The 27,910-nt window shown below is 38.2% G+C and overlaps 1 protein-coding gene across 4 annotated transcripts in view; it reads left to right on the forward strand.

Annotated features, from left to right (window-relative positions):
- Positions 1 to 27,814, forward strand: part of slc4a4a (solute carrier family 4 member 4a) — a 53,658-nt gene extending 25,844 nt beyond the window's left edge. For 2 of the 4 annotated variants that reach the window (XM_072387328.1, XM_072387329.1), the window contains 21 exons: positions 269 to 448; positions 3,854 to 3,930; positions 9,085 to 9,242; positions 9,516 to 9,603; positions 10,518 to 10,672; positions 11,463 to 11,573; positions 11,836 to 12,010; positions 12,108 to 12,241; positions 13,795 to 14,069; positions 14,700 to 14,770; positions 15,213 to 15,398; positions 15,928 to 16,041; positions 16,173 to 16,334; positions 16,874 to 17,052; positions 17,958 to 18,030; positions 18,863 to 18,931; positions 19,110 to 19,283; positions 19,751 to 19,906; positions 22,357 to 22,450; positions 23,064 to 23,143; positions 25,259 to 25,346. In XM_072387328.1, the coding sequence (XP_072243429.1) occupies positions 269 to 448; positions 3,854 to 3,930; positions 9,085 to 9,242; positions 9,516 to 9,603; positions 10,518 to 10,672; positions 11,463 to 11,573; positions 11,836 to 12,010; positions 12,108 to 12,241; positions 13,795 to 14,069; positions 14,700 to 14,770; positions 15,213 to 15,398; positions 15,928 to 16,041; positions 16,173 to 16,334; positions 16,874 to 17,052; positions 17,958 to 18,030; positions 18,863 to 18,931; positions 19,110 to 19,283; positions 19,751 to 19,906; positions 22,357 to 22,450; positions 23,064 to 23,107 (2,675 nt within the window). In that variant the 3' untranslated portion in view covers positions 23,108 to 23,143; positions 25,259 to 25,346. Of the gene's footprint in view, positions 1 to 268; positions 449 to 2,495; positions 2,592 to 3,853; positions 3,931 to 9,084; positions 9,243 to 9,515; positions 9,604 to 10,517; positions 10,673 to 11,462; positions 11,574 to 11,835; positions 12,011 to 12,107; positions 12,242 to 13,794; positions 14,070 to 14,699; positions 14,771 to 15,212; positions 15,399 to 15,927; positions 16,042 to 16,172; positions 16,335 to 16,873; positions 17,053 to 17,957; positions 18,031 to 18,862; positions 18,932 to 19,109; positions 19,284 to 19,750; positions 19,907 to 22,356; positions 22,451 to 23,063; positions 23,144 to 25,258 lie in introns of all 4 variants that reach the window. The other 2 variants (XM_072387331.1, XM_072387330.1) reach the window with 2 other exon arrangements.
- Positions 27,815 to 27,910: the final 96 nt, after the last annotated feature.

A 27,910-nucleotide genomic window follows, 5' to 3' on the forward strand; every position in this document is an offset into this window, starting at 1 on the left:
TAATCTTGATAACATTAATTTTCTAACCTTTATAATTTGAGATTGTGCATTAAATGTAAAAAAAAATATTTAGTGATGCATGGTAACACTAAGGCTGTGTTATTTTTGTTTGCATCTCTATCAACTTTGGAACACCTTAATGTGGTCCGACTTTAAGGTGTCTTAATTTGCTGTTTGTCTCGTCTGTCAGAGCAGGACGTTATTTTCCCCATAAGAATACAAAAATACACTGAATCATTCTGATGTCTCCCTTTTTTTGCATCTTCAGAGATGATCACCGACAACCAGATTGATATCGGCCAGCTGAAAGCAGACTTGAAGGAGAAGGTGATGTACACGTTGCTACGGAAACATCGCCACCAGACCAAGAAGTCCAACCTGCGCTCTCTGGCTGACATTGGAAAAACGGTCTCCAGTGCAAGTAGGCTGTTTTCCAACCAGGAAAACGGTAATACTGATGCCAGTTTGGTGCAGTCTTTTCAATTTGTTATGAAAAAAAAATCCAAATGGGAATGATATACCTCAGAATTTATTTTGGACTTTTCCTTGTTTTCTTTAGTTACTGTGGGGTGTCACAGTGTGTGAAAAGGGACACGCTGCTGCCCTCCTCTGCTTGAACCCACTAATGTGGAACTAAATAAATAGTACCAGATACTGGAAAACATTTTTTAGGGGTGAAGTCTGTGATTGTGTCAACACAATAACTTTGCACATTAATTCAATCATTCAGTTCATGGAACTAATTGTTATAGATTTGTTTTTCTAATTCATCACAAACCTTTGATATCAACTCTCTAACAACACTTTACAAGGAACCCTGACTTGTAAGACTTTTATACCTTAATATGCTTCAATTACCCTTTTCTTCTTGAATACACTGTTAAAAACTTATTTTGATTATTTCAAAATCCTCAAGGTTTCTCACATATTTTCAACTACTGACCCTACCTTTAATTCACATACACAGCATATTCTGGGTCGATGATATTGTAATTCCCAGATGTTTTCACAGGTGTGGATAACAAAGAGAACAAAGACAGCTCCTTAAGACCTGCTGATGTGTTCTCATTACATCTTCCCTCATTCATTTGATACCCTTGTCAATTAGTGCTAAGGGGAAAAAGCTCACAGCTGATGTTTCACATAAAAGGGGCCGATAACAAAATGTTTTACCTTTTAGTCGGCCCAACTTAATTTCTCAGTACTGCCAGGTGATAGGAGGGGTCTGTTTTATTTCTATTTTCTTTGTGCGAAACACAAACTGTTCCAATGTCTTCCACACATGTCCAAATTGGGCCAAACAGAAGTCATATTTATCGCACTGGAAGATTCAGACAGCAGGTTGTTCCAGCCAGCTGATGTCACAACTGCATATGATATGTAAACCACGATGGCCGGCATCCATATAGCCAACGGCAATGTTAATCTGATAAGTCATATTAGTTGGGTTTCCTTCGAATGTTGCAAATGTAGGCAACAGTTGTAACTTCATTCACAGGCACATGACACAGTTTGGCTAAATGTAGGCTAAATGTATCAGCACTTGTAAGCCTTCTCTAATCGTCAATGCATGCATTTATGGCCTTGGTGAAAAAAGTCTAAGGACATTGGAAATGATAAAGCTGACAAAGTATTTTGATTGTAAAGGATGACCGATTCTTAATTCTCTTACGATTTACTATTTATATATGAATTGTAACTCGGGTCAAACTTGTCAAATGCACATTTTAGAGTGTAATGTAACATTTCTTCATCATATAGGATGGGCTGTCACTTTGTTTCTCTGAAAATTTAGTTTGAAGAAGATCATCAGCATATAAAAACCTTTAGTTGATTAAAAAAAACATATATAACATATATTCTTCTGAAGTAATAATTTTTCTCAGGTGATGCTGTGGTCATCTTTAACATGAGGGAAGTGACAGGCCAGCCACTATGGTCTAACTGACATTAATGACATGTTCGCTTTGATGTCTCACTGTGTTGACTGTGTAATTAATGTGTGACCAACCATGGACCTTTGGAAAGTGAAGTTATTTACTACCTGCTGGCAGATTCAAAAACATTTTCGTGCTCAAAAAGAAAATAGGCCCCCTCTGTTTACAATCTTATGACAAATTGTGGATTTTACTTCATAAAAGGGTGCATCTTTAAAGATAAAGACCATCACTGATAATCTGTTAATTGATTGCAACTCTGCAAGGATAAAGTGCATCCTTGTTAGAATATGTTTAAACCAGCGCTGTCCAATGGCCCATGGTATCCTTATTTAACTACACCACTCTTCTTCCCTCAGTTTTGCCCTGCACAGCCTGTAACACAATGATTACACAGCTTACTTTTCAAATCTTTTAACAGCCTTGATTTAATTCACTTAACAATTCTTTTGCTTTGTCCAACTGTGCTTGGCTCTCCCTTCATCTCTCCTTTCCGTGTCTCTTTCTCCTTCTCGCTTGCCTGGATTGGGTTTGATAACCTGCTGCTGCTACTAAAAGCCCGCAGTCCTCTTGAGAACTCTGTGACTTGCCTGTCAGGTCACATCTCAATGGAGGACTTGCAGAGCCAAAGGAGTACCAGTATGGACTGGCTTAGTAAGTTCAGCAGACCCAGTCTACGTTCACATTGCAGACCACTGATCAGTATCGATGTGCACGGTGGGAAATTCGGACTCAGCTTTTCATTCTTCTGTCATATGTGACATCGGAACTGACAGAAGTTGCAGCTGCAGTTTGAACGTAGTTACGAGCAACTTAAAATCTTAGTCAATCAGTAGATTATTTTTTTTAATGACCTTAACAGGCTTCATCGCTATAATTTCCCTTTTTAAAAATAAAACATTAGTAGTTGGTTTAGATATTTTAGATATAGTTTAGACATATTTTCTTTAATCTTCAGTAGCTATTAGATTAGATACATCAGAGGTAATGATTTTCATTATGTGGCTATCTGTAAAAAGAAATGTATTTTACTGGCTGCATCATACTGACATGCATGTTATTACCCACAATGCTGAGGGGGCAGATGTATGAAAGGCTACAGTGGCACCAGATTTTCGTCCCTGGAAACCCTTTCTGATCTCTGGGAGCCCCGCAGCTGCAGTAAGGTCACGCTGTGCTGTCAGATAGCTCATCGGTTGACAAGCTGAAACAGAAAGTCAGCAGAACATCAGCCCGAGTCTGATGTTCACTTGCTTCAGATGACGAGGCACTTAGTGGGAGAGTTTGATGTGAAAGATGGGACTAAGATTTTCTCACCTGTGAAGGACTGATTGAGTGGGTGATCCACAGTTGGTATCCAAGCTGAAACCTTGAGAAAGATTTACGAACAATATTTGTTTCAAAGTGATATTTGATTGGTTTGATTTCAGTCAGCTGATCTTTAAATTTAAATTCTAATAGCAGAGCTCACATTATATTTAAGAGACTGCTAAGTAAACTGCAGATGCCAAGTCTTTGAGTGTATTTTGGTGTTTTATTACACTTTAATATTGATCTTTCTCTGGTGAATAGTTTGTGGTAAATGTGTTAAATCAAGATGAGTTGCGCATAAGATTTCAAGCAGATGTTGTCAATCCAGAGATCAGCTAGTTGGTAATGTGTAAAAATGTATCAGTCAGCTGTGAGGGTTTGCTGGATAAATGATAGTTTTTGTGAGTTTGTCCACTGGTGTGCTCCAGACTGTACATCTGGTGACAGTCACAAGAAGCTGAAATTTCTTGGCGATGCATTTGGAGCAAACTGCCTGGGTCACTGTCTTTTCCTGGGTCTTCTCCTTCATCCGCTTTTCTGCTCAGTTCTTGCATCATGATGAAGGTGTCGTTGTCTAACTGCTGTGTGTTGCTGTGTCATATCAGATAGTCCCACCACAACTCATCGCAACTTGGCGTCGAGCAGCCTGAACGACATCTCTGACAAACCAGAAAAGGACCAGGTGAGTGACAATAAAGACTTTCTGACTTATGAAACAACAAATAGACAGAGACTGGAATTGGTGTTTGTGACCGAAGTGTAACAAACCAGCTGAAGGAAATGGGATTTCCATCCAATAAAGCCAAACATGAACTACCACTATCACCTTAAGAGAAGAGAACAAGATTACAGGGGGCTAAAGAGAAGCAGTCATGGACTGTGGGGGATTTGAAGTATCACGAACGTGATATTCAGCGATAAATCACCAACCTGTATCGGACAAGGAGATAATGCTGGAACTTTAAGTTTGGTGCAGCTCAACTGAAACGTAAAACTGACAGCCTGAAGAAAACAAATTTCCACAATCTTTGACGATATAGGGATGATATCCGGTAAAAGACCAGGGGAGATGGCATTTCAGTAAAAGCACAGGTGAATGTTGGAATTTTGGACACTTTTCTCAGTCCATTAATTAAAAGAAGGTTTGGGTGATGCTGAGGTCATTTTTCAGAATGATAATAGATCCTGCCACAGAGCAAAGAGATATTAACTCATATTAACTCATCAGATGCTTAGCTAAAACCTCTGGATCTTAAGTTATGAAAAAAAGGTTTCATCCTGCAAAGCTTTCAATAGCTATATGAGACAGCTGAGAGTAGATTGATGTACAACATTGTTTTTAGTGAAGTCCATGCTTCAAATCATTCAGGTAGAGGAGGTGCAACAAAGTCATGATTATAATTTTGCAGCACATATTTTTTTCTCTACAAAATCAAACAACTGAATGAACATCACCCAAGAGTTCAAGATTGGTGGTTTTACTTTATTTACTTACCAGGAGTTGCATATTACAGCCCCTAAATCAAACAGAAACCCAAATATAAAAGGTAGAAAGGGTGGAGGGGCTTGCTGAAATTCAAACTCCCTCAAAATAAACTAATGAAACCAAATGAAACTAATTACTAATGAAACAGGAAATTCAATTACGAATAATATTCTGGCACAGATGCGTATAACAGATTTGTTCAGGACTAATTAGTGAATTTTCAGATACTGACTTATACTGGCTGCATAAAAAAGTTATTCTAACTGATCTTAAATCATGTGACACATTAGAGAAAAAATCCATAGACTGGTGTTGTTTGGGCATTACAGGTGGGAAATGTTAGTTGTTTATTTACCAGCCTACTTAATAAGATAAGAAGTAACAGGGGGTTAGCCTGATGCAGCTTCATCTGCTGCAGAGCAGAGGAAACTGGTCAGAGCAGAGATTGCATCGTCTGAAGTGCATTCTTCCAGCAAGTGTCGCCATCATTCAGAGTGCTCTGCTGCCATGTTGTTTATGTAATGAGAAGTTTATTGCAAATCTGTAAAGGTTTAAATAAACTTTAACTTTCATGTGGAAAGTTTTGCAGTAAGACGAGGTTGTAATGATGATCGGGCTGTGACAAAAGCATCCAACCAAAAATGTCCTCTGCTGCAGTGACTTTCCACCACAGCTTTACAGTTCACTTTATCTCACATTATCCGTGACACTCGGAGTGGCTTCCTTTTTGTCCTCATGGTGTCTATCAATGAACTCCCAACATTTGCGACATGTTACTTATCTTTCACCCTCTGGTATTTATATGGCTCACACTGTCTTATCTATTCTACTAATATGCTTCAAATAGAAAAACAGAGGATCAACTGCAGGTGAAGATGTCAAAATCACAGCAACTTTGGCAATATTTGTCATTCCAATCAAGTAAAGATCAATTCACAGTGAATTCTCATTTAATCTTAAGGTCAGAGTGGATTTATGACTTTAGAAAACTATTAAAAGCAAAACAAATCGATGTATAGGTCACTTCTTTTTGAAGAAAGCTGCTGTTCTATCCTACCATTGTACATGCAGAGGAATCACCTAGAAAGAATTTAATCTGATAGTTGAATAGTAAGATTACCACAGCTAACAGCAGCCATTTGTTCATATGTTCTTATCCCATAGCAGAGAGCAAAATTAGGTCAAAGCAGCCCAGTAAGTGCTCCTGTGGGACAGAATATGACAGAGATAACTGGACAGGAAACACATCTCCTAAACTAAAGCTCCTCCACGCCCACTCAGCTCATAAGTGCCCTTCCGAAGTTTCCACAAGCAGGGATCATTTCCATACCAGACTGATAACTTGGAGATAAGGTCACGACGCAAACAAGAGCTTTGATTCACTAGTAGTCATGTTGCTGTGAAATCTGTTGATGAATTTAACAATCTCAATGGACTGCTGTCTTAAATATTATCTTCAAAAATAATTTTTAAGTGAATGTGTTTTCTTCATGTTGCAGATGTTAAATCTGAATTACAAATATTGCTGTCAGTTGTACCAAGCCATGCAGATGTGCTTGTTTGGGGATGTCAACTTGAGACTTTCAGTGGTGCAAAAAAATGGCCACATGCTACAGTAGGAGTACGAACAAGAAACACACATGTGAAATAATGATCTTGTCCACAAAGCTTTTTAAAATTAAATGATTATTAGAGACGAAAAACAAACCTCATTCATGTAGATCCCACTGGAATGTTTATATTAAATGTGCTTGTGCTCCTTGCCAGTAGAGAGCAGATTTAAGTTTATGTGCATGTGCTTTACGAGGGCAGCGTGGTTTGGATTAGCAGTGATCGGACACAGGTCAGGTTGTGAAGTTTTCAGGTTTAACCTCTAAACTCAATCATTTACAGACAAACTCCTGGCCTACATAGCTCAACAGCCTCTGATTAGATCTTACCAGTGGAGGTTGGTATGTGATTTCAGTACTAAGAGATGGAAGGTGTCTGTTTCATAAAGTCGATATTGTGGGAAGATGAGTGGCAGACAGCCTGTCTTTATTGTTCCTGATTGTAATGTGTTCTTATATTCTCTTTCCCATTCTTAAAGCAGACCACAACATGAGCTCTCTGATGTCAGCCTCTGTCTGATAGGAGGAAATATGTTTGTGTCCAATCCAGTTTAAACTCTAGCACAGCCGAAGTACGAGTCACAGTATATGTAATCTAAATACCAGTTTGAGCAACAAGTCTCTTTGGGTCATAGATCAATCAACTTAACCTGAAATGGACACTTAAGAAAGTAGTTTTCCACGAGAATGTCACCCACGTTGATTCTTGATCCATTAATCTCAGTCTCAGTCCCATTAATCTCAGTTAATGTTCACTGGTTGCATTCCACCTTTTGTTGAAGAGAGCATCTTTTATGTATAATATGACTGACTGTTAGTGTAGAAAATGATATTGACTGCCTCAGTTTCCTGTCTCAGGTAATATGCATTTAGCTGTTTGATCACAAAAGCTTCACAGCTTTTGGCACACAGTGAATTCTTTGCAGAACAGTATTTTCAGGAGGCATCATTAAATGAATCACAGCATAAAGATAAAATAGGATTTTGTTTCCACAGCAGGAAAATGTAGGACTGCAAACCCCATGAAAAGACCCTGTATAAGATACTGTGAAAAAGTCTTGATGTGTATTGTCAGGAAATAGATGCAGCCATTTCTTAAAACAAATGTACAAAAATAAATGTAAATACAGAGTTTATACAATTCTAAATGAACAGTAGATCAACTGAAGGTCCAGCTGCATCTCTCAGGTCCTGTTTCAGCTGTTTACTGGATTTTTTTCTCTTTCTAAACTACATCACTTTCAGATACTGTTCATCTGCTGTAGATAGTTTTTGAGGCTTGACTCTTTATCTTTTGTCCTCTACTTGTCAAGTTTCCTCAAATTTTTAAGAACTAAATAAAATAAAGATGCTTCTGAACAAGCAGACTAATTTATAGAAAATGAATGATGTCACAATAAAGGTAATAAAAAGGTCTTAAGTAGTACCTCTTATGCTCCAGATGACCTGATTGTCCTTGGAAGTAGAGTCTGCTCAGAGGTTTCCTGTAAAGTGCATCAGTATTGTGCATCAAGTTCAGCTTAATGTTCAGGTGAATACCCAGATAGTCTTAAAATGATTTCTTGTCTGACTGAATAGCCATCATGGCACAGCATGTCCTGATTGCTTCATCTGAAAGTCTTACAGATTGCTGTTAGAACATTTTAAAAGAAAAAAGAGTTGATCAGTTCCACAGAACATGGTCTGTCCAAAGTCAGTTTGTCTTTTCTCCTTGGTGAAAAGGTTACCAGCTGAGAGGCATAGGTTCCTGTTGATTAACTTTGGATCTGGATCTTTTGGACTTGAGCTTGAGCGTTGTAGATGTAGTGTTGAAACAAAAAGTACGGAAGCCGAGAACGACCATGGATTTTTTATTTTATTTTATGCACTGTTATCTCGTGATAACGAATGAATTATTTCGTTATCTCGAGATAACAAAGATCGTTTTCTCGTGATAACAAATTAATTTATAACGTGTTCGTCTTGATTTCAACCTACAAGAGTTACCACGAACGGCTTCTGTAGCCACTGGCTGTAGCTGTCATAGACATATAAAGATGTCATATTTATATGTTTATATGTCTAAATAGCTGTAGCCTACCGATAAATTACACTTTAAGTTAGTTTGTTTACCTGACTAGGTTTGTTTAGGGGCTACCGGCTAGCAGATGAGAGGCTGACGAACTCCTATCTATCCATCTGCTTCAGCTAAGGCAACAATTAATTCGTTATCACGAGGAAACGATCTTTGATATATCAAGATAATAAGTCGTTATCATGAGATAACAATCTTTGATATATTGAGATAACAAGATAATAAGTCGTTATCATGAGATAACAGTGCATAAAATAAAATAATAAACCACGGCCGTTCTTGGCTTCCGTAAAAAAGAGTTACATCACACTTTAAAGATTCTTCTCAGAAAATCCAAGAAGAAAAGGAGAGAAAAAGAACACACAGTTCAACAAAGACACAATTGTAGGTCTTGAGTGTCCTCTGTGTGGGAAGTTTTGAACTTTTAAAGCTCAGCAGGTATCTGACCCCCATGTTAATGCTTCTACCATCACCACAGCAGTGAGAAATACAGGCCTAATATTACTGCTGCAGATACAAAGGAGCTTCTTGGTTTGGTATTTAAACTGAATGGGTTAGTCCTGTTTGATATAGGTTTTTTAATAGAGCACAGACTTTTCTAGGTGACACGCTGGTGTGAATGTAACATTTAGAGGCTCCTTTTTTTCTTCTCTTTTGTACTTTTAGCTGAGGAACAAGTTCATGAAAAAGTTGCCGAGAGACGCGGAAGCCTCCAACGTGCTGGTGGGGGAGGTGGACTTCCTGGACGCACCCTTTGTGGCGTTTGTTCGTCTGCAGCAAGCTGTGATGCTGGGAGCCCTGACAGAGGTTCCTGTTCCCACAAGGTGACTGACATTCAAGTCTGAACTCCAGGCGTTCATAGGACGGAGCGAAATTTAATATAGAAAGATGCATCGGTGCAGAATTTTAGTCTTTTTTTGTCTGTATGTTTGGATCTATTTCTTGGTTTGTAAACAAGTTGAATTAAGTGGTTTTCTCTCATGTGTATAGATAGTTTTACAGCCTCTTAACGTCAGCTAAATCCAATCTGAGCAGCAGTCTATTGTATTATAATTATATTAATTGCATTTACAGTCTGATATTGTTTAATTTTGCAGGTTTTTATTCATCTTGCTTGGACCCAAAGGCAAAGCCAAGTCATACCATGAGATTGGCCGAGCAATCGCCACACTGATGTCAGATGAGGTTAGACTGCCACTGTAATACTGACGTGAAGCTTTGGTACACACATCAAAATATACAAAGTTGAAACGCTGATCTGTAATTTTTTTCATCCTACATCTGGACATGAAACTAAGTCATTTTATCGTTATTTTAACCTGTTCTCAGCAGTTCTGGGTTTATTTTTCTCCTCTTTTTCATAATGTAGCAAATAGTTCCATTAAGTAAAACATCTGGACTGCAGGCAGGCCAGTTTAGTATCCAGACCTTTTCTCTTTAAAGCCTCACTGCTGTAAAATGTGCAGAATGGTGTTTTAACTATAGTCTTCCTGAAATAAAAAAGGTAATGTCTGAAAGAGATCAAAGCCATTTGATTTGGTTTTCTGTCTTGTTTCTGGTGTCCAGACAAATTTTTCCAGATTCTTTGATTTATTTATTTTTTTTCTTAAATGTTCTGTTGATGAAATCCCAAAATTCTATTTTCTATTCTAAATTTTTCAAGAATTTCGCCAGCCAGTGATTGAAAAATCTAAATGGAAATTCGAAATTTCACTTTAAGGAAACTTATTCCTGTGCTAATTGAACCACATTTCTAGGTCTCCTACATAGTCTCCTACAGAGCACTGAACTTCTCCATATTTTTATTTCTGAAAGAATAAATTATAAATAAAAAAGAATTCACTCAAACACCTGGTGAAGACTGCTGGACCCAGAGCAGTATTTGAGTTGATTAATTTTATAAACTCATTTTATAAAATGAGTTTTTGGGTTGATTAGATGGGATTAGTTGTGCATATCTAGTGTATGTATGATGTCACTCTTTCCCTATTTAGTAAGCCTCAGATCTGATATTACAGTTCACTGCCTGGGAGCACCACATGCTTTCAGGTGACACAAAAATGCCACCTCTAATGCCTCGTCCCTCTCCATCTGTGCAGGTCTTTCATGACATTGCATATAAGGCGAAGGACAGACAAGACTTGCTGGCTGGTATTGATGAGTTCCTGGATGAGGTGATTGTGCTTCCTCCTGGAGAGTGGGACCCAACCATCAGGATAGAGCCTCCCAAATCACTTCCATCCTCTGACAAAAGGTCTATAATAATGTGAAGAAATAAATGTTCAAGTTTTATTTTCATTGCCAGGCTCTAGGCTCTTTAATACAATAAAGAGAAAGCCCCTTGTTATATCACATTGTTGTTGTTGTACAGGTCTCTCTTGCAAATGAGACCCTGGGTCTCAATTAGATATTATCTGTATAAATAAAAATCACAACATAAATTGGTGGGTCGAGCATGGCACTTATTTGTTAAACATTTTACAGGATTATAAAACAAAAAAGTGCCAAAATTACGATTCTTTGTGCATCTGCATCAATAACAATTAAGAGACTTTAACTGATGAGAAAAGAAACAGGAGACTGAGAAAATTAGTGAAAGTCTGTCTTTATTAAACATGTAAGAAGTCACGTATATGGGGCAGTTCCAAATGCTGTGTGTGCATAATGGTAAACTGTGAAAGAGCAGTAGTTGCAAAATCACTGAAGTGCATCCAGGTGTTCAACACAGTGTTCAATTATGAAACAGCAGTAGCTGGTTTTATAGAAAGCTGCAGTAAAACAGAATGTCCAAGTGTTATTCAAGCACTGATCAATCAGGCTATTTAATCACCTAATGGATATAAACATTGTCTGATCGACAATACAAAAAATTAGGTCATGACAAATGAGAACGCTCAAAGCTTTTCAGCTTAAATGTTAAATAACTGGGATGTGTTAGATGTTCAATATTTGACCTGGATAAAATTAATATGTCTAGCTGGTTGAATATTAATCAGAAGCAAAGTTTCTAATTTTCAGATTGAACAAATGTATCTGTCTTTCAGGAAAAACATGTATGCAGGAGGGGATCCTCAGATGAACGGAGACATGCCTCATGATGGAGGTCATGGAGGAGGGGGGCATGCAATAGGGGAAGAACTGGAAAAGACTGGAAGGTATTAAAAAAAAGAGTAAATGATTTATGACCAAAATTTATAGGCTTAAAACCTGAAACCTACACTTAACAGCTGTTAGAAAATGTCACTGGTGTGAGTGATAACAGAAAGTCTTTTTGTTAAACATTTCCATCCTTTTGATGGAGTGTTGCATGTGTTTTAGGCACCAAAGCATCTGGCTGTACAATGACTGTGTAAATGTTCAGATTGCTTGTTGTTCATACTGCTGAACTTGACAAACCTTTTGTCCGTGTATTCTCAGGTTTTGTGGAGGTCTCATACTTGACATAAAGAGAAAAGCGCCTTTCTTTCTCAGTGACTTCACCGATGCGTTTCACATCCAAGCCCTGTCGGCCATTTTGTTCATTTACCTGGGAACTGTGACAAACGCCATCACCTTTGGCGGTCTGCTGGGGGACGCTACAGAAAATATGCAGGTCAGACTGAGATTTGAACCCTTGAGTGATTAGAAGAGTGTTAATCATCAACAGTAATGTTCGATTTTTCTCTAACCTGTTTGCTCCATGTGTGCAGGGTGTATTGGAGAGTTTTCTGGGCACCGCCATCAGCGGTGGGGTGTTCTGTCTGCTGGCTGGCCAGCCTCTCACCATCCTCAGCAGCACTGGTCCTGTTCTGGTGTTTGAACGGCTGCTCTTCAACTTCAGCAGGTAAGCTCTTTATTTTCAGAAGGCCTGGAAGCTACTCGTGTAAATCTAGTGTTTTAATGATGCTGTTTAACAGGGATACATCCCAGAATTACTCTTTTACCTCCTTATTGGGGTGTTTTTATTTCTTTTGTTAAACATTATATACTTCTAGAATTTTTGGTAGTGTAAGACATAAGTCATAACTTTTCAAGAATAGTTGAAATATTAAAAGATTTGGAAATTCACAAACAAAACAAAGACAGACATAGCCACCATTATCCCTTTCTGACCAGTGTGGTTGTGGTGCCGGTTTAGGGCTGGTGCCAGAGAGCCACAACAGAGCCAGGTTATTACATCACCTGAACAGTCGCGCCCAATGAATGATTGGCCTCGTGTTTGTTCTTAATTTCTGTGGAAGACCGCAGTGCAGGGAGCTGATTTACAGAGATTACAGATTTTGTCTTATTTCCCCAACATACCAATGTCTTAATATCAGCAGTTTAATTAAGAAACACCATTCTGAACAACAGTTAGTGTTTTATTGATGAATGCCACTGCAAATGCTGTTTTGAGGTGGATCTAACACGCCAGCCGGCGATTGAAAAACACCTTACAATGTTTAAAAAATTTAGTTGCAAACCTGTTTATAAATGCTGTTGCAAAAGGGGACAGTGATTGTTAGTCTATGTGGCATATTGGGCAAACTAGACACCTTTAGCTGATATGTTTATACAGCTGCTTTGACTTCATGTCCATGTTAAAGCACTTATTACTATTATTGTTCTCTGTCAATCAAAGCAGACTGAAGTCCACACTGGCTCTGGATTTTTCAACATGGTGGTCACGACATTTTGTTGGTCTGCATAAGATGTCATTCTGATTTAGGCTTCAGTTCTGAACCAGCACTTTGTTGGAATGCAGAAAAACAATGACCTCTCATTTGATTTCTGACCTTTGAGAAAGTCACGAGTTTCTTATCTTAATAAATGGATTGGTGTTGTTGTATCTTGAGTATGATGTTCTCTTTGTGGATTATGGTCCTGTGTAGCTTTAAGGATGTTTCAGTGCAGGTTTCCCTCTGAGGGACAATCTGGCACCTTATGGGTTTTGTGGTTTTCAGTCAGGTCCACCAGTTGCCTGGAACCTTTGTTTCGGAAAGAACAAGATGGTGATGAAAATGCTGAACCTCTGTATGAAAATACACAAATCAGTGGGTGTCGTCACTGTGACTTTATCTGTCAGTTTTATACATTTCTTTTTGTAACCAATGAAGGCACCCCTCCTGGACATAAAAAAGTACATACAGGAGAAATTGCTCTTTGCCCCCCCCTACATTTGTAGGATATCATTGTCATAAAAACAAATCGCTGTGCGCCCTGCACATGCACATCTATACACATGAGTCTGTTTTTATATTGAAGAGGCCACAAAGATGTAATCAAAACCCCACAAAAATGTTGAGCAACGGTAAAGCAAAACAGTGTGGTGCAGGGCTACAGTTTTATTCTCTGTGCCCCTTTCTTTCTGATAAAATGCAACAATTTTGGATATATTTTGTTTTGTTCTGCCTTCAGAGATAACAGTTTTGACTACCTGGAGTTCCGCTTGTGGATTGGCTTGTGGTCGGCGTTCTTCTGCCTGGTGCTGGTGGCCACCGACGCCAGCTTTCTGGTTAAATACTTCACCCGGTTCACAGAGGAGGGCTTCTCCTGCCTCATCAGCTTCATCTTCATCTATGATGCCTTCAAGAAGATGATTAAATTAGCTCACCACTATCCCATCAACTCCGATTTCAGGACTGAATATGTCACACAATATGACTGTCTCTGCATGGCCCCAACAATCTTAGGTGAAAAGCCTTTCTCCTTTGTCTGGCATCCTGACATTAAGTACAGTGTTTCACCTGTGGATGCCAATATTACACAATTATGCAAATTGAAATCCTGCCTTAAACAATGAACAATGAAAGAAATGTGTTAACCAACATGGAATTATCAGCAATTATGTATTTTAGAAACACATGATGGTCTCATGTTTTTCATTGTGATGGTGCTCTTTAAAATAGCACATTTTTAGAGCCTTCATTAGATACAACAAAGGCAGGGATAAGAAAACGTTTTCTTCCTTTTAGAAGTTCAGACAGATGATAACTCATAGGGCTGGTCCACCGTAGCATAAGCTCCTGGCTGGAATTAAAGCAAAGTTCGTTGGTCAGTCAGCTGCTAGATTTAAGCCAGGGTTGTTGAGACTGACTGTTCACCTGTTACCTACGAAATGATTTGGGGTGCTCTAAGGTAAAAGCACACACTTAAAATGTTGTGGTTCCCTGAAGAAGCTCACTTGATAAATGATAGCTTTGAGATAATAAATTGTGTTGTGTTAAAATGTGCTAGATAAGAAATGTAATGCATTTTCAACATTTTACATGTTACAGTTGAGCACTGTGTCGTAAGGACGTGTTTTTGTTTTGTTTTTGCAGAAAACGAAACTGACAATATAGGTGATCCTTTGGAAGATACTTCAGTCTGGTACTGGAACAACACCGGTCTGGTAAGATTTTTCTTTTTTACTGCCGCTTTCTTGGGAAGAATGTGAACATTAAATGAATAGTAACAGTGTGCTCTATTTGAACTCGGAAGTTGGAATTTCCCATTTGCTGTCTCAGTTAAGCCTTCAGTACAGTTTTCTGTAATGTATATTTAACCTGCTTACTCGAAACACGGTTCACACTGAAGGACTTTTAGCAGATTACTTCTGAAATATTTGACAGTCTTTAGAGGACTTCTAGGAACCAGGCCCTAAATCTTAAACCAGCTATTAGGTTCGAGAGACAGATGCAGAAAACCATTCTTATTTGCTACAGGGTAAAATGATCAGTGATGAGCGCAGTGTTATTATGACTGTATCTGGTTGCACTGACAGTCTCAGACAACCAGACATTACTGTATTTGTTTTCTTTTTGACCATGATGCACTTTATTTGCTCTGTGCAGCCGCTGAATTCCACATGGTCGTCCCTTTCCAAGACAGACTGCTTGAAGTACAATGGAGAGTTGGTAGGCAAGGCCTGCAACTTTGTCCCAGACATCTCCCTCATGTCTTTCATCCTCTTCTTCGGTACCTACACCTGCTCCATGTGTCTGAAGAAGTTCAAAACAAGCCCCTACTTCCCCACCACTGTGAGTAGCTCCAATGACACCAGTGTGCTGAGATACTAACACCAAACAAGGCAATTCAAAATATTTTACAGAGAACATAAAATGCATTAAATAAAAAAATAAGAAAAATAGCACAAGTAAAACTACTAAAATGGAGTAAAAGACACAGTGCAGTGAGTCCTTTTCTTAAACCAACAGCATACCCACCCAGTTTGCCAGTCTGTGTATCATTACAATGTGTTGTGGTAAAAAAGGCAGCAATGAGATCAATACAACTAAGACGGGAACGTTGCTGCTTGGGTTTAGCTGTGGCTGTGGTGCGGATGAAATCCTGACAGGAAGATGTCTAAATACTGTTAAAAGCTAGCTTTTTTAAATGAATGAAAATTTTATATAATCCTGTTTTTACTCATTTAAAAGGGGTCCAAAATATTCTTTAAAAGTGCCTTGATCACTGCTGTTTTTAGATCATGTGGAAAGACATGTTGCTTAGCTTCAGGAGGTCTGAAGATTTCAAAGTTTAAAAATCTTTTTATTTCCTGTCACTCAGGTAAGAAAACTTATCAGTGACTTTGCCATCATCCTGGCCATCTTTATCTTCTGTGGAGTTGATATGTTAGTGGGAGTTGACACTCCTAAACTCATTGTGCCAAGTGAATTCAAGGTGAGTCCCTTCTTTCTTCTGACAGTTTGTGTTTTTTCCTCTAATTAATCCAAAAAAAAAAAAGGACCTAAATGTAATTTGTAAATCAATAAAAAAATCCCACTTTCACTCTGTGTCTACCTTCCTCGTAGCCAACAAACCCCAAGCGGGGCTGGTTTGTTCCCCCCTTTGGAGGAAACCCCTGGTGGGTTTACCTGGCGTCTTCTCTTCCTGCCCTCCTGGTTACCATACTGGTTTTTATGGACCAGCAGATCACTGCTGTCATCATCAACAGGAAGGAGCATAAGCTAAAGGTACTTTAGAATCCTTACTGACTGAAAAGAATATGATAAATCCTCATTTAATAATTGAGCCATGGGTCAAGTTTAACATTTAAATGAGGAATTCAGGAAAAAAAAAGTTTGTATTTAGGAGTGTTGTTTTGTCAGGGTGTTTCTGAAAAAAAAATCTGAATTATGAGACGAGGATTTTTATGTATTTCCCATGACAAACTGCAGCCTGTCTGTTCAGTATCTGCCTTCATACTGTGGTTAAACATCCGTCTTCTCATCGAAGTGAGAGATGTTTCATGAGAGTGACTGCTCATGGTTTGACACAGCTGAATCTGAGTTACAGTTTGCTTTGAATTCAGGGGGGTTAGATGGAGGTGGTGACAGAGAACCTTACAGTAGAGAAGCCCTTTCTTCTGCTGCTGAATTAATCTGCAATGCATCTGAAATCATAGGAGCTGTTGGCAGGGATTTAGGTCTGTCTGTATCTGCAGCTGTGCAACACATACTGTCCATGGTTGAGCATGCACATGATCTCCCACCCTGTTTATTGTCTGTACCAGAAAGGGGCAGGTTATCATCTGGATCTGTTGTGGGTGGCTATTCTGCTGGTGGTTTGCTCCTTCATGGGTTTGCCTTGGTATGTGGCCGCCACCGTTATCTCCATTGCTCACATAGACAGTCTGAAGATGGAAACTGAGACATCAGCTCCAGGAGAGCAGCCCAAGTTCCTGGGTGTGAGGTGAGAAGAAGTGTATTCAACTCTACAAAGAGCATATCACAGCTGGGGCATTTTATTACCTCTACAAATCCTGCCTGGAAATATTGCAGCATTATGAGATCATACCTATATTTACCTCAGTGTTGTAGCACCATCTATGGGTTAGAAACTAACAAGGAGGGGGCAGAATCACCACTTGAGGTCAAACTTAAAAGTTCTTTCTAATTAAGCTAATTAGGGTTTCAAGTAAATAAGCTGATTTGGTTTGTGAGTTGAGTCAAACATGAAAACATTTTCACAGAAGATTAGTCTTTGATTTTTAATTCATGGCTGGTTATATACTGCTCAGTCTGACTTCAGAGGCAGCTTTTTAGGATCGCCATCAAATGAGTGAGACACTACATGATTTAACCTTTTATTAACCGTATTTTAGCAAAGCAGAGAGGTAAATAACACATTATTTTCGTTACATTTAATTGTTGATTGGCAATTTTGTCTGCTCTCAATAATGACTATATGCTTGATTAGGTTACATAACTATTATTAAAACATTAGGTCTTTATATATGAGCCAGGTTTTCGCAGTAACAGTTTTCTTTTTTTTTTGTTCCCGTTAGAGGGTTTTTGTTTTGTTTTTGTATCCATGTGACACCCTCTGCTGCCGCCTGATGTGTCAGCTGAAAGCTGAGCTAATAAACTCTTGTCTGGCAAGACACCGTAACATCCACACAAACTTTGAACTTCGTAAAAACATCAATGTTTTCCTTGAGGTAGACTCAAGGGAGAATTCGTCCATTACCAGTACAGCAAATAGCTTCAGCTGGGATTGTCACAGTCAGAGAGGCAAAAAGAAATCCAAATCATGAGATTTATAATCCACATTAGTTTGTTTCCTCTTACAGTCCTTGTTTTTGTCCTCTTTTGCAGAGAGCAGAGGGTCACTGGTGTGTTTGTGTTCATCCTGACAGGACTGTCTGTATTTATGGCTCCAATTTTAAAGGTAGTTCATCGAAGATTATCCTCTTTTCGTCAGCTTTGACACTGAAGCTGATCTTGTTTTTAACTTATGAGTCTGTCTTTCCTTTTGTGTGATCAGGACAAAATGTGTTCCACGTGACACCTGCTATAGCAGGAACAAGCACAGACTGTTTTAAGCACTGTTCAGTGTGTTTGTGCTGTATGTCTCTCAGTGCACAGATGATTCTTATCAGCCACAAAAGACTTACAAGAATTATGATAAAGAGAACATATTCTAAATGTTTATATCTCTGAAAGACCTATTAACTTTCAGTTGCACACTGTAAAGTTATTTTAGGGTGAATTTGATTTGATTGAAACCTTCAGAACGTACTTATCTTGACGTTATGTGTTGAAATAATTTGTTTAGCAATGGTATTGCTGCAGAGCATTTGGCTAACATTACTGTGAAGAGGACTGAATTACCCTCGTAATTTCAGTTAACGTCTCTCCCTTCATGTGCCTGTACATAAATTATGACTGGCTCATTAGCCTCCATCTCTCGCCACTATGTGACTGGTCTTCATAAATACAAATTTGAGAAATTGCAAAAGAAAATATAAAGATGTGGGGCACAGCCGCCAAAAAGGAAAATCCTCCTTGATGAAAAGATGTGGCATTGATAAGAGAAAGTAAAACATTTGGAATGATTTGGAGGTTGTCCTTTTTTCATATTCATTTGAAATATTCTGATAATTATAATACCCTTTGAAATGGTAACCCTTGAAACCCAATCTCTGAATGTAAATTACATTTCGACTGTGATAGACTTATTTTTAGTGTATATTTATGTGGATTTCTTGTGGTACATTTAGTTCATCCCCATGCCTGTGCTGTACGGAGTCTTTCTATACATGGGAGTAGCCTCTCTTAATGGAGTGCAGGTAAACTTTAAATTTTTTATTCTTACAGCATAAATTTGCAGATAGCAGAAAGCGATTTGACAAAAAGTGATTATTTTGATCATCAAGTAACTGTCCTCTAATTGAGGTCCAAAGTATCATAAGCCCTTTTCAGACACAAGAAACTTCCCATCGTTGTATTTGTTCCCTGTGTGTCCAGTTTATGGATCGTCTCAAACTGCTTCTGATGCCAGCCAAACATCAGCCGGACCTGATTTACCTTCGACACGTTCCCCTCAGAAAGGTCCACCTCTTCACCTTCTTGCAAGTCCTCTGCTTGGCTCTGCTCTGGATCCTCAAGTCCACCGTCGCTGCCATCATATTCCCTGTCATGGTAGGACACATCTTTGTTAGATTTGGCTGATACATATAAAGTTTTTTAAGGAAAAAATAGCTGTTATTCAGATCCCTACACATATACATATTTCTATTGTGATTATTCTAAATATTGAATTGCGGCTAATTGATAACAGTTTAGTACAGAAAAAAAAACTTAAGACTAAATCAGCTAAATCACTTTGATTTGTAATTATGGTAAAGTACTGAGAGGCTTGTTTATTTTATTTATTTAGATTTAAACTGTAAATTGAACTTTGTGTTTTGGTTATTGGTTTTAGCATGAAAGTAGTCATTTTTAGTCTTTTTTCTTCAGATTAAAATGAATTCTGGGCTTGGAATTATTAGTTTATGACATTACATGCAATGCAAACATCTGCTCATACCGAAGTAAAGAAATGTGGTAATAAAGTGAAAACATGTGACAACATACAGCACTGTAACCCCTGCATCTGATGTTTTCAGATTCTTGCTCTGGTGGCTGTGAGGAAATCAATGGATTTCATGTTCTCTCAGCATGACCTTAGCTTCCTGGATGATGTTATTCCAGAGAAGGAGAAGAAGAAGAAGGAGGACGAGAAGAAGAAAAAACGAGGCAGCATAGACAGTGACCCTGAAGATGTAAGCTTTAAGAATTTTAATATTTCAGCCCTTTTGAGAAGTCACCAAACAAACAAACAAATGCCTTTTCTCCATTTTTTTGAAAATATCCTGACAGCTCATTCCTTAGTTTGTCTAAATCCCTGTTCCCTTCCTTTGCAGCATGCACCTACTGAGAGGTTTAACCACTGATTTCTCAATAACAACATAACTTTTTCCATATGTAGCACTGGTACTCCTAAGTAACTTTGAGCAGCACAAAATTTAGGAACACAACCACTTGAATCAAAATGTGTGTGTTTCTCCATTTTAGCTGCATTACTGATGAATGTTTGGATACCAAACAGAATGTTTTAAGGTGTTCTTTTATTTTAAAGTGAAAAAGTAACCAAGTAAAGCAGTGCTATATGAGGAAAAAAACATAAAACAGCATTTTGGTATTTCTGTAAAAAATGAATTCCCAAAGCTTTCATCAGAAATGCGTTGTGGATGAAGTATGAATGCATCAGATTGCATGCGAATTTAAAACATTGCTCTGTGTCATTACTGTAAACTGGATTTATTGTGTTTATAGAGAACTTCCCGGGAGTTCTTCCAGTTAAGAAGGATCAATTTTCATACAAAGAAACAGATGGGTACCTTTAAGAAGTTTTTCTGAGTTTCCATAGAAAAATGTTACATGAATGACTCAGTTGGTAAGCTAGAAAGTGAACACTGTTTCATTAATTGTTACCCATGACTGAAACAAACGGCAGTGTGACCATATTTTATTGTCTCTTCAGTTTCTTCTAACCAGTAAGTTGATTTTCACTGTCAACATGCTTCTGGTGGATATCTAGGTTAATAGTCTGTATTTTATTTAGTTTGTGTTTAAGCATAAAGAAGACTTTAAGTTACACGTTGGTCCCTTATTTGCAGTATTTTAACCACATTGGCTGTTAGAATTCCTGTTAGAAGTTGTGTCCACATCAGATATTTGAGGAACACTGTCAATGATAATTTTTCTTTTTGAAAAGAGGATTGAAAGAGGGATCTTCTGATTATTCCCTCCCTGTGTGTTGTTAGAGACGGGATAACAATTTAAACCAACTGATGAGCACATTGCCCGTTGTTTCTGAGAAATGGCTCCAAAATACAACTATTTGGTCCCTGCGTGGAAGTCAATGGTATTCAGTTTACATGTTTGGCTCCTTCAAATAGTTGCTTTTATCAGCTTGTGCTGTTTTTACACCACAAGTAACAGGTTAAAAATGATTTTTTTTTTAAAATGCCAGTGCGTCTCTAAAACAAGTCGATTAAATCTTTACCCATTGCCAGGAGAAGGGAAATGGTAGGCTACAACTTACCGATCTGGTATGCCTCTACCTCCAAGAGGACAAACATGGCACTACAACAAAATAAAGATGTGACATTAGGCTGTACTCTACAGGCGGTGTTGGACCAAAATTTCTGATAAGTGTGACTCTGAGATGATTAGGATAGTTAATTATTTTTAACAGGGTTGCAAACATCACTCCAAGCCAGTGTGACTGAGAATGAGCTGCCATCTGTTCTGCAGAATGATAAAATGGAGTAATCTTGTCTGTTTTTGTCCGGGAGTTGTTGCTGTAAGATTCATAGCCTACGTACGAGAGTTATGGTCAGTAAATGTGTGCTTGTTTTCAGAAACCGGGAGCTATGCCCATTTTTGTTACCCCAATCACAGCATCCTTAGGTGAAATTAACATTAACTCCCGGGTCTTGTTTCCATCTATGCCGAGACAGAGCTGATTAAAACCTGTGACTAAAAGCTGATGTGACACTTTCTCACTGGACTCAAAAGCCAGGTTTCATTGTTAGTGGTTTTCTGACAATTGTAGAAATGGATTTTTGTCCATCGCTGGTTTCCATAATTAGTGGAGGTGAGAATATTTGACAATGAATCGCCTAATTGAATTCCCTTTCCGCTATAGAGAATAAAACAGGATGAAAGCTGCAGTCTTCATTGATCTTGTAGAATTTGGCTCAGAGACTGGCAACTGGAAACTGAAAAGCTTTTCTTCTAATTAGAGCACAGCAGAGGATGGATTGATTGAAGAGTTAAAAATAAAAAAGGAGACGCAGAGACATTAGATGACTCACAGCAGTCTGAGCGATAAAATGTGGCAGACTGCGCATGACTAGAATAAAAGTCAGCATAACCAAACTGAAGAGGTCTAGTTTGTGTAGCCACAGGTTTGAGGTGGAAATGATGTGATGAATCATGAATATAGGAGACAATAACATTGATGAGCTGTTAAACAGCTGTCAGTGTTTGCTTCATCTTACCTGGTCTCTTTTACTTTTGGGGACCAGGAATGAGAAAAGAAACCAGCGATTCAAAGTGAACCCCCAGAAGCTGTTTAGCATGCATTTTAACACGTCTTCGTTAAAGATAATCACCGACACCCCCCAAAGGTCCCCTCTCAGGATGTGTTTCCTTTTTCCAACAGTCCGACTATCCTTACAATGAGCATGCTCCCGGTATTAAAATTCCCATGGACATGATGGAGCAGGAGCCCTTCTTAGGTGATAAAGCCTCTGACAGTGAGTAAAATCAAATCACCTGCAGCTACGGAGGAAAAATACTTCTTTCATCTCTTCAACTCGTCTTTCTCCTGCTCCTGCTCGATGTTTGTGATGACATCCTCTGTCCTTAAAGACCTGTTGCCTTCTTGTCTGTCATTCACTGCTTTTTCTGTCACTGCATGGACATTTCTTCCTTCATTGCCTTGGTCTTGTCTGCAAAATGTGCATGAAATCCACTCACTTCTTGCTTGCTTGACCTAACATCTTCCATGCATTATTTTAAGGATGCTTGTTAAGACAGTTTAAAACACTTATTTTGGCTTTACATTCAACAGTGCTTGTGTGAGGTTGTCATTTTGAATTGTGTCTACTCATGTTGAATCATTCAACTTTTCACTTAATTTAACAATCTAATGATTATTGTACAGTTCTGCAGGCTGTCATTTAATCTAAACACTGACAGTAATCGTTTGTTTCATCTGTTGAAAGTGTTGGTGAAACCATGCTGTGTCTGATTTGGACTAAAATCCTGTTAAATCTATGAGCTGCTGATCTGAATGAATGTGACTTTGGACTGAGCAGTTTGCTGTGGAATCTGGATCCTAATGGTTCCTTTTTTCCTCTTCCACAGGAGACAAGTCCCAACCATTCCTTGAACGACACACATCGTGCTGAGCAGCTTCGCTATTATCAGGCCAGCTACTTGTCCAGGTGAGAAATAAGTGTGCGAGGTGCTGACCGGAACCTGACAGTCACAGACTCACACTGCAGTTAACCTGACAGAAAAATTAAGCTGCCACGTATTTCTTTTCACAGATATTCTAGAGAGTGGCATCAAATGTTGTAAAAGGTCAGATGGCGAGTGAAAATGTAATGCTAGTCTGATCTTTAAAGGTCAGTTAAGCTAATTGCTGACCTATAGCTAACTGTATTTTGTCAAGGGAAGGTTGAGCGCCAGGCGCCATGTCATCTCATGTCATTTCGTCTCCTTCATGTTGTGCTTCTGTCTGTGGACATAAGTGTTATTCCAGCAAAGAGACAGTTTACCAAAGCTTACTGTAACCAATAAGATACAAAATCCCTCCAGAATAACTCTGTCCAGTGCTTGTACATCTTTCATATTCTTTTGATATGTCAGATATATCAAAATATGGATGCTTCTGCTGAGGGTTTTACTTTGTTAAAGGGTTCTTTTTTCTAATTGTATTATTTGTTAAACACAGCTTTTTCTGTGTCTTTTGGTTTGTCACTGAACTGTTTTGGAAACTCAGTGGTGAAGAAGTTTGATTTATTTAGGGAACAGTGACAAACAGACTAAAAGTACTGAATGGGTGTAAGTGTGTGTGTGTTTGTGGTAAATGTCCATGGTGGATATTAGTGCCTCACTGACGTATTGTTTTAGATCAAAGATTATGATGTTCAGCAAGAGACTATGTTTGTGACATCAGCTTCTTACAATGACCAGGACCCGCAGGTCATTGTTTTCCTCTGTGTGCTCTGGTTGTCGTACCCTGCTGATGAGACAGGGATCGTGTTTGGGTCTATGTGTGAAGGAATTCAACCAAAGAGCGTCTGTGCTGCCAGCAAACAAATAAAGTCGGACTCTCTTTTAGGCTTAATGCACATCAACCTGTTTTCTTGACTATTTCCTGCCTGAAACGTCATCTATAGTTTTTCTTTGACCAAATCAATTGTGTGGAATTTCTAATTGACTGAGCTCTGTAAAAACAGACTTAATTCTCTTTTTTCAAAAGTTTAGCACAGCGTTTCAGTGATTGGAACAAGTGCTCATTAGAGCCAGTGACGCTGGACTGGGTATGAATTGTAGGTAGTTTAAAATCAATCCTGTTTCAACTAAGACTGAAACCAGTTTACTCTGAGCTTAGTTAACCTCAGAAACTATCAAAGCTCATTGGTTGTATTTTCTGTTGCATTGAAATACAACATTAAGTCAGAGAGTAAATAAGTTAATTGAAAACTAACTGGTAAACATTTATGTGTATAAATGATTGAAAATGCCCCCCAAAAAGTTTTTGGTTCCAACTTCCAAGTAATTAATTTGTTCTCTTTTTGTAGTAATAAGTTATTAAAAAACAAATTAATTTGTGGTTTGTTTTATCAGTCAATTATTAAATTAATTGATAATGAAAAATGGTGGCGAGTTTTGGCCTTTGAAGCAGCATCTGTAACTTCTGTTCTTCTTTGTCAAGTCAACTGTACCATCCTGAAAGCTGCAGGAAGTGGCGTTTACGGAGCTCAGACAGGGATTTCCCAGGATGGACACAGGAAACAATTTACTCTCTTTAATTTCAGAAAGCAACAGAAGTCAGCGTCAGATTTGGTTATTTTCTGTTTTTAAGTTAGGCTTTTAAAAAAAAACAAAAAACATTTCTATCACCTCCCTCACCCTAAAATGTTATCTACTGTAACTTACATTGTATTTAACCAGCAATCAGCTATTTGAACTCAGCCCCTGGTCCCAATGAAGCTGCTCTCATTCACATGACAGAACATTTCAGAAACTGTAATTGAAAATCAGCTCATTAAGATCACATAAATTTGAGGTCATTTAAAGCATTTTCAGATTGCCACTCTGCTCTAATAAAATCTTGATTTTATAACTTCAGCATCAACTTACAAAATCATCACTCAGGTAACTTAAAGCTGTGAATTCAGCTGAACCTAGAGGTATGTTGATCTCCCACAGAGAAAGTTAGACGTGACTGACTTCAACAGCCCTACTTACAACCCAGATTGTCCCTTAAATTGCATCTGTCCACTGCATCTGTCCACATGTCCTAACAACTGATGTATCCTGTGTTTCAGCCCCGAGATGAGCCCGTTGAAGTCTGTGCCTCAGATTAGAATAGAAATGGACCCAGATGATGAAAATACACTCTACTGGAGGAGCAGATCTGAAACGTCTCTTTAGTGGACTGAACCACCACCAGGAAACCGGCACTTCTATCTTATAAATACCTAAACTGGTTCTTTTAACTCTAATGTCCTCCATGACTCTGAGGCTTTGTTTTGAATAAGCTGGGTTCTGGGAAAAAAAAAAAAAAAAAAGGGAACATGACCAAGTAAACTATTTTATTTTTTAAATTAATTACACAGTTTCTCTGCATTTCTGTCCTCACCGTCTCATGTTGGTATTTTTCTCACAGCACCACAGTGATCATTTGTGTCTGACTCAAACACTGATCGAAGTAACTCCTCACTACTCGTCTATGCAACAGCTGTTACGAGTCGCTGATCAACAGTAAATGCTGCAATGCTCTGACCATGCATGTGCACCCTCTGCCCTTTTTATACACACACACACACATATACATTTATAAATAATCTGTCTGAATTTTTATATAAACCGAATTACTCCAATAATATTTTCCTGTAGCAGGAAAATTATGTTTTTATAGCTCTACCTCTTGTTTTAAATTCAGTGATCATCATGAACAGATGCAACATGTTGATTCTTGACAGGGTTTTGATATTTTCTCTCTGTCCCCGTGTAGCATTTGAATAACAATTGAAGAGATTTTCTGTATTATAGCTTGTGAAGGAAATGAAATATAACTAAATTAACAGGTAATTAACCATGCACATTTGTGTGTGCGCGAATGTGGTAAATATTTTTATCATCACTTATTGATGCAGTTTTGATTGCTTCACCTTCTCTTTCTAACTGAATCTTTCTCACTTTCAATTCAAAGCTTTTGTTACTTAAATTAAATCGTGGTTTTTGTCTGTTTTTTTTTTTAATGATCACCTTGTGTATATGTTGGTAACATTGTCTCTTTTTTTGTGGGTAGAAAACAATTCAGCAGTTAATAATAATCCCACTTTTCCTCAGCCAAACTTTATCTCTAACTAGGAATGCATATCATATAATTGCTTGTGCTGCACAAACTACTTTACCTAAGTGGCTTATAAGAGATTGATCCAGTCTGAAATTGTTACAGTAACAATGTGAAAAAAGGATTATGAGGCAGGAATCAAATCCACGGAAGCACAGTGGGACAGCTCTTGTTCACAGCAGGTTGGAATTATCATAATGTGAAAAATATTTGTTTTTTTTATTCTTTAAAAGATGTGTTTGGGTGTTCAAAAGATAACAAAAATTCCACACTTAATTATTAATTGATTTGCTGAAAACTGAAAGTGAAGAAAATCCACAGAACATACGCCTTTTTAAGATACTTTAGTGTTTAGCAGCTCTGCATGAGAACAAGGAAAAGGGAATATTAAATGTCATTACCCTCATTTTTATGCTGTAGCTGCCACATTAACTAGTATTCTGTAACTTGACTGTGAAGCTTTATCTCCATCTTTTGAAGCAGCTCTGGAAATGGATTGCTCACATCAGTATGGCAGATGGGTGTTAAACCAAAACACATTCTTTAAAAGATGTAATTTGCAAAATATCAGTCAGCTAAAATATGGCAAATTATGTAAAAATCATATTTACTGAATGTTTTATCTCCACAATGTGGCCAGCGAGCCCACAGTCAATGAACAAAGCCTCTAAGAGATCTACTGGATAATTCTGGTTTAAATCCACCTGGCTTATTTCCCACTGATGTTAATGCAAATGTTACATCCTCCATTTCTCTCCCACAAACACACAACCCTCCTCAGGTGGAATTCACCGATACTTGTCCAGGTCACTTAGAGTCTCCGAGAGATTTTGCACTGGCAGTCACTGAGCCATATGTCCTCATTTGCTACGAGCTCTTCGACGATAACACATGGTAAATAGAGAGCTGTCCACACCACGCTCATTTCCTTAAATCTCCGTTATTGAAATGGAAGGTACAAAGTTAGTATGACCCACAGAAACAACTTCCACATTAACAGCAAGTCCATCAAGCTTAAATAATTTGAGATGATCCTTAAACTACAGTACAGTACAGTAACCCAAAATGTCTCCCCACTTAAGCACTTTGTCACTTTGTGGGTTTAATTTGAAACTGGAAGTTGTCATCACCACTATGCAGATCAAAGTGTGATAACTGAACTGTCTCCTTCCTCTGTAAACATGTACATAAACGGCATGCTGGCTCAAACCAAATCAAATTCCTGTCAGTCTGTTTGACATCATGTATACTCCACATTATTGTTTTCAGCCGTCGAAAGGTGGGAGTGGAAACAAGTGAGACTTAAGACCTGGGAAATTTTATGTTGGGAGTTATTAGTTTGAAATGTCACAATGTAAAAGCAACAAACCCCTGCAACAGGAATCGAAAAACTATAGAATGGAATACTGATGCTTTTTTTTTTTGATTAACTTGTATGACTTTTTAGAACAGGTGAAATGGTTTATTTTAGAATTTATATTTTTCAAATGAAATGTATATTGAAAATAAACAATTATCAAACACTGATGGTGTTCTGCCTCTCAATACGAGCGGATGTGACAGGAAAGAATGAGTGAAATTAAATATTAACACTCATATATTGACTGTTAGGTTTGCAGAT

Source organism: Leuresthes tenuis, unplaced genomic scaffold, assembly GCF_036924035.1.
Source record: "Leuresthes tenuis unplaced genomic scaffold, fLeuTen1.0.hap1 SCAF_6, whole genome shotgun sequence".
Lineage (NCBI taxonomy): Eukaryota > Metazoa > Chordata > Actinopteri > Atheriniformes > Atherinopsidae > Leuresthes > Leuresthes tenuis.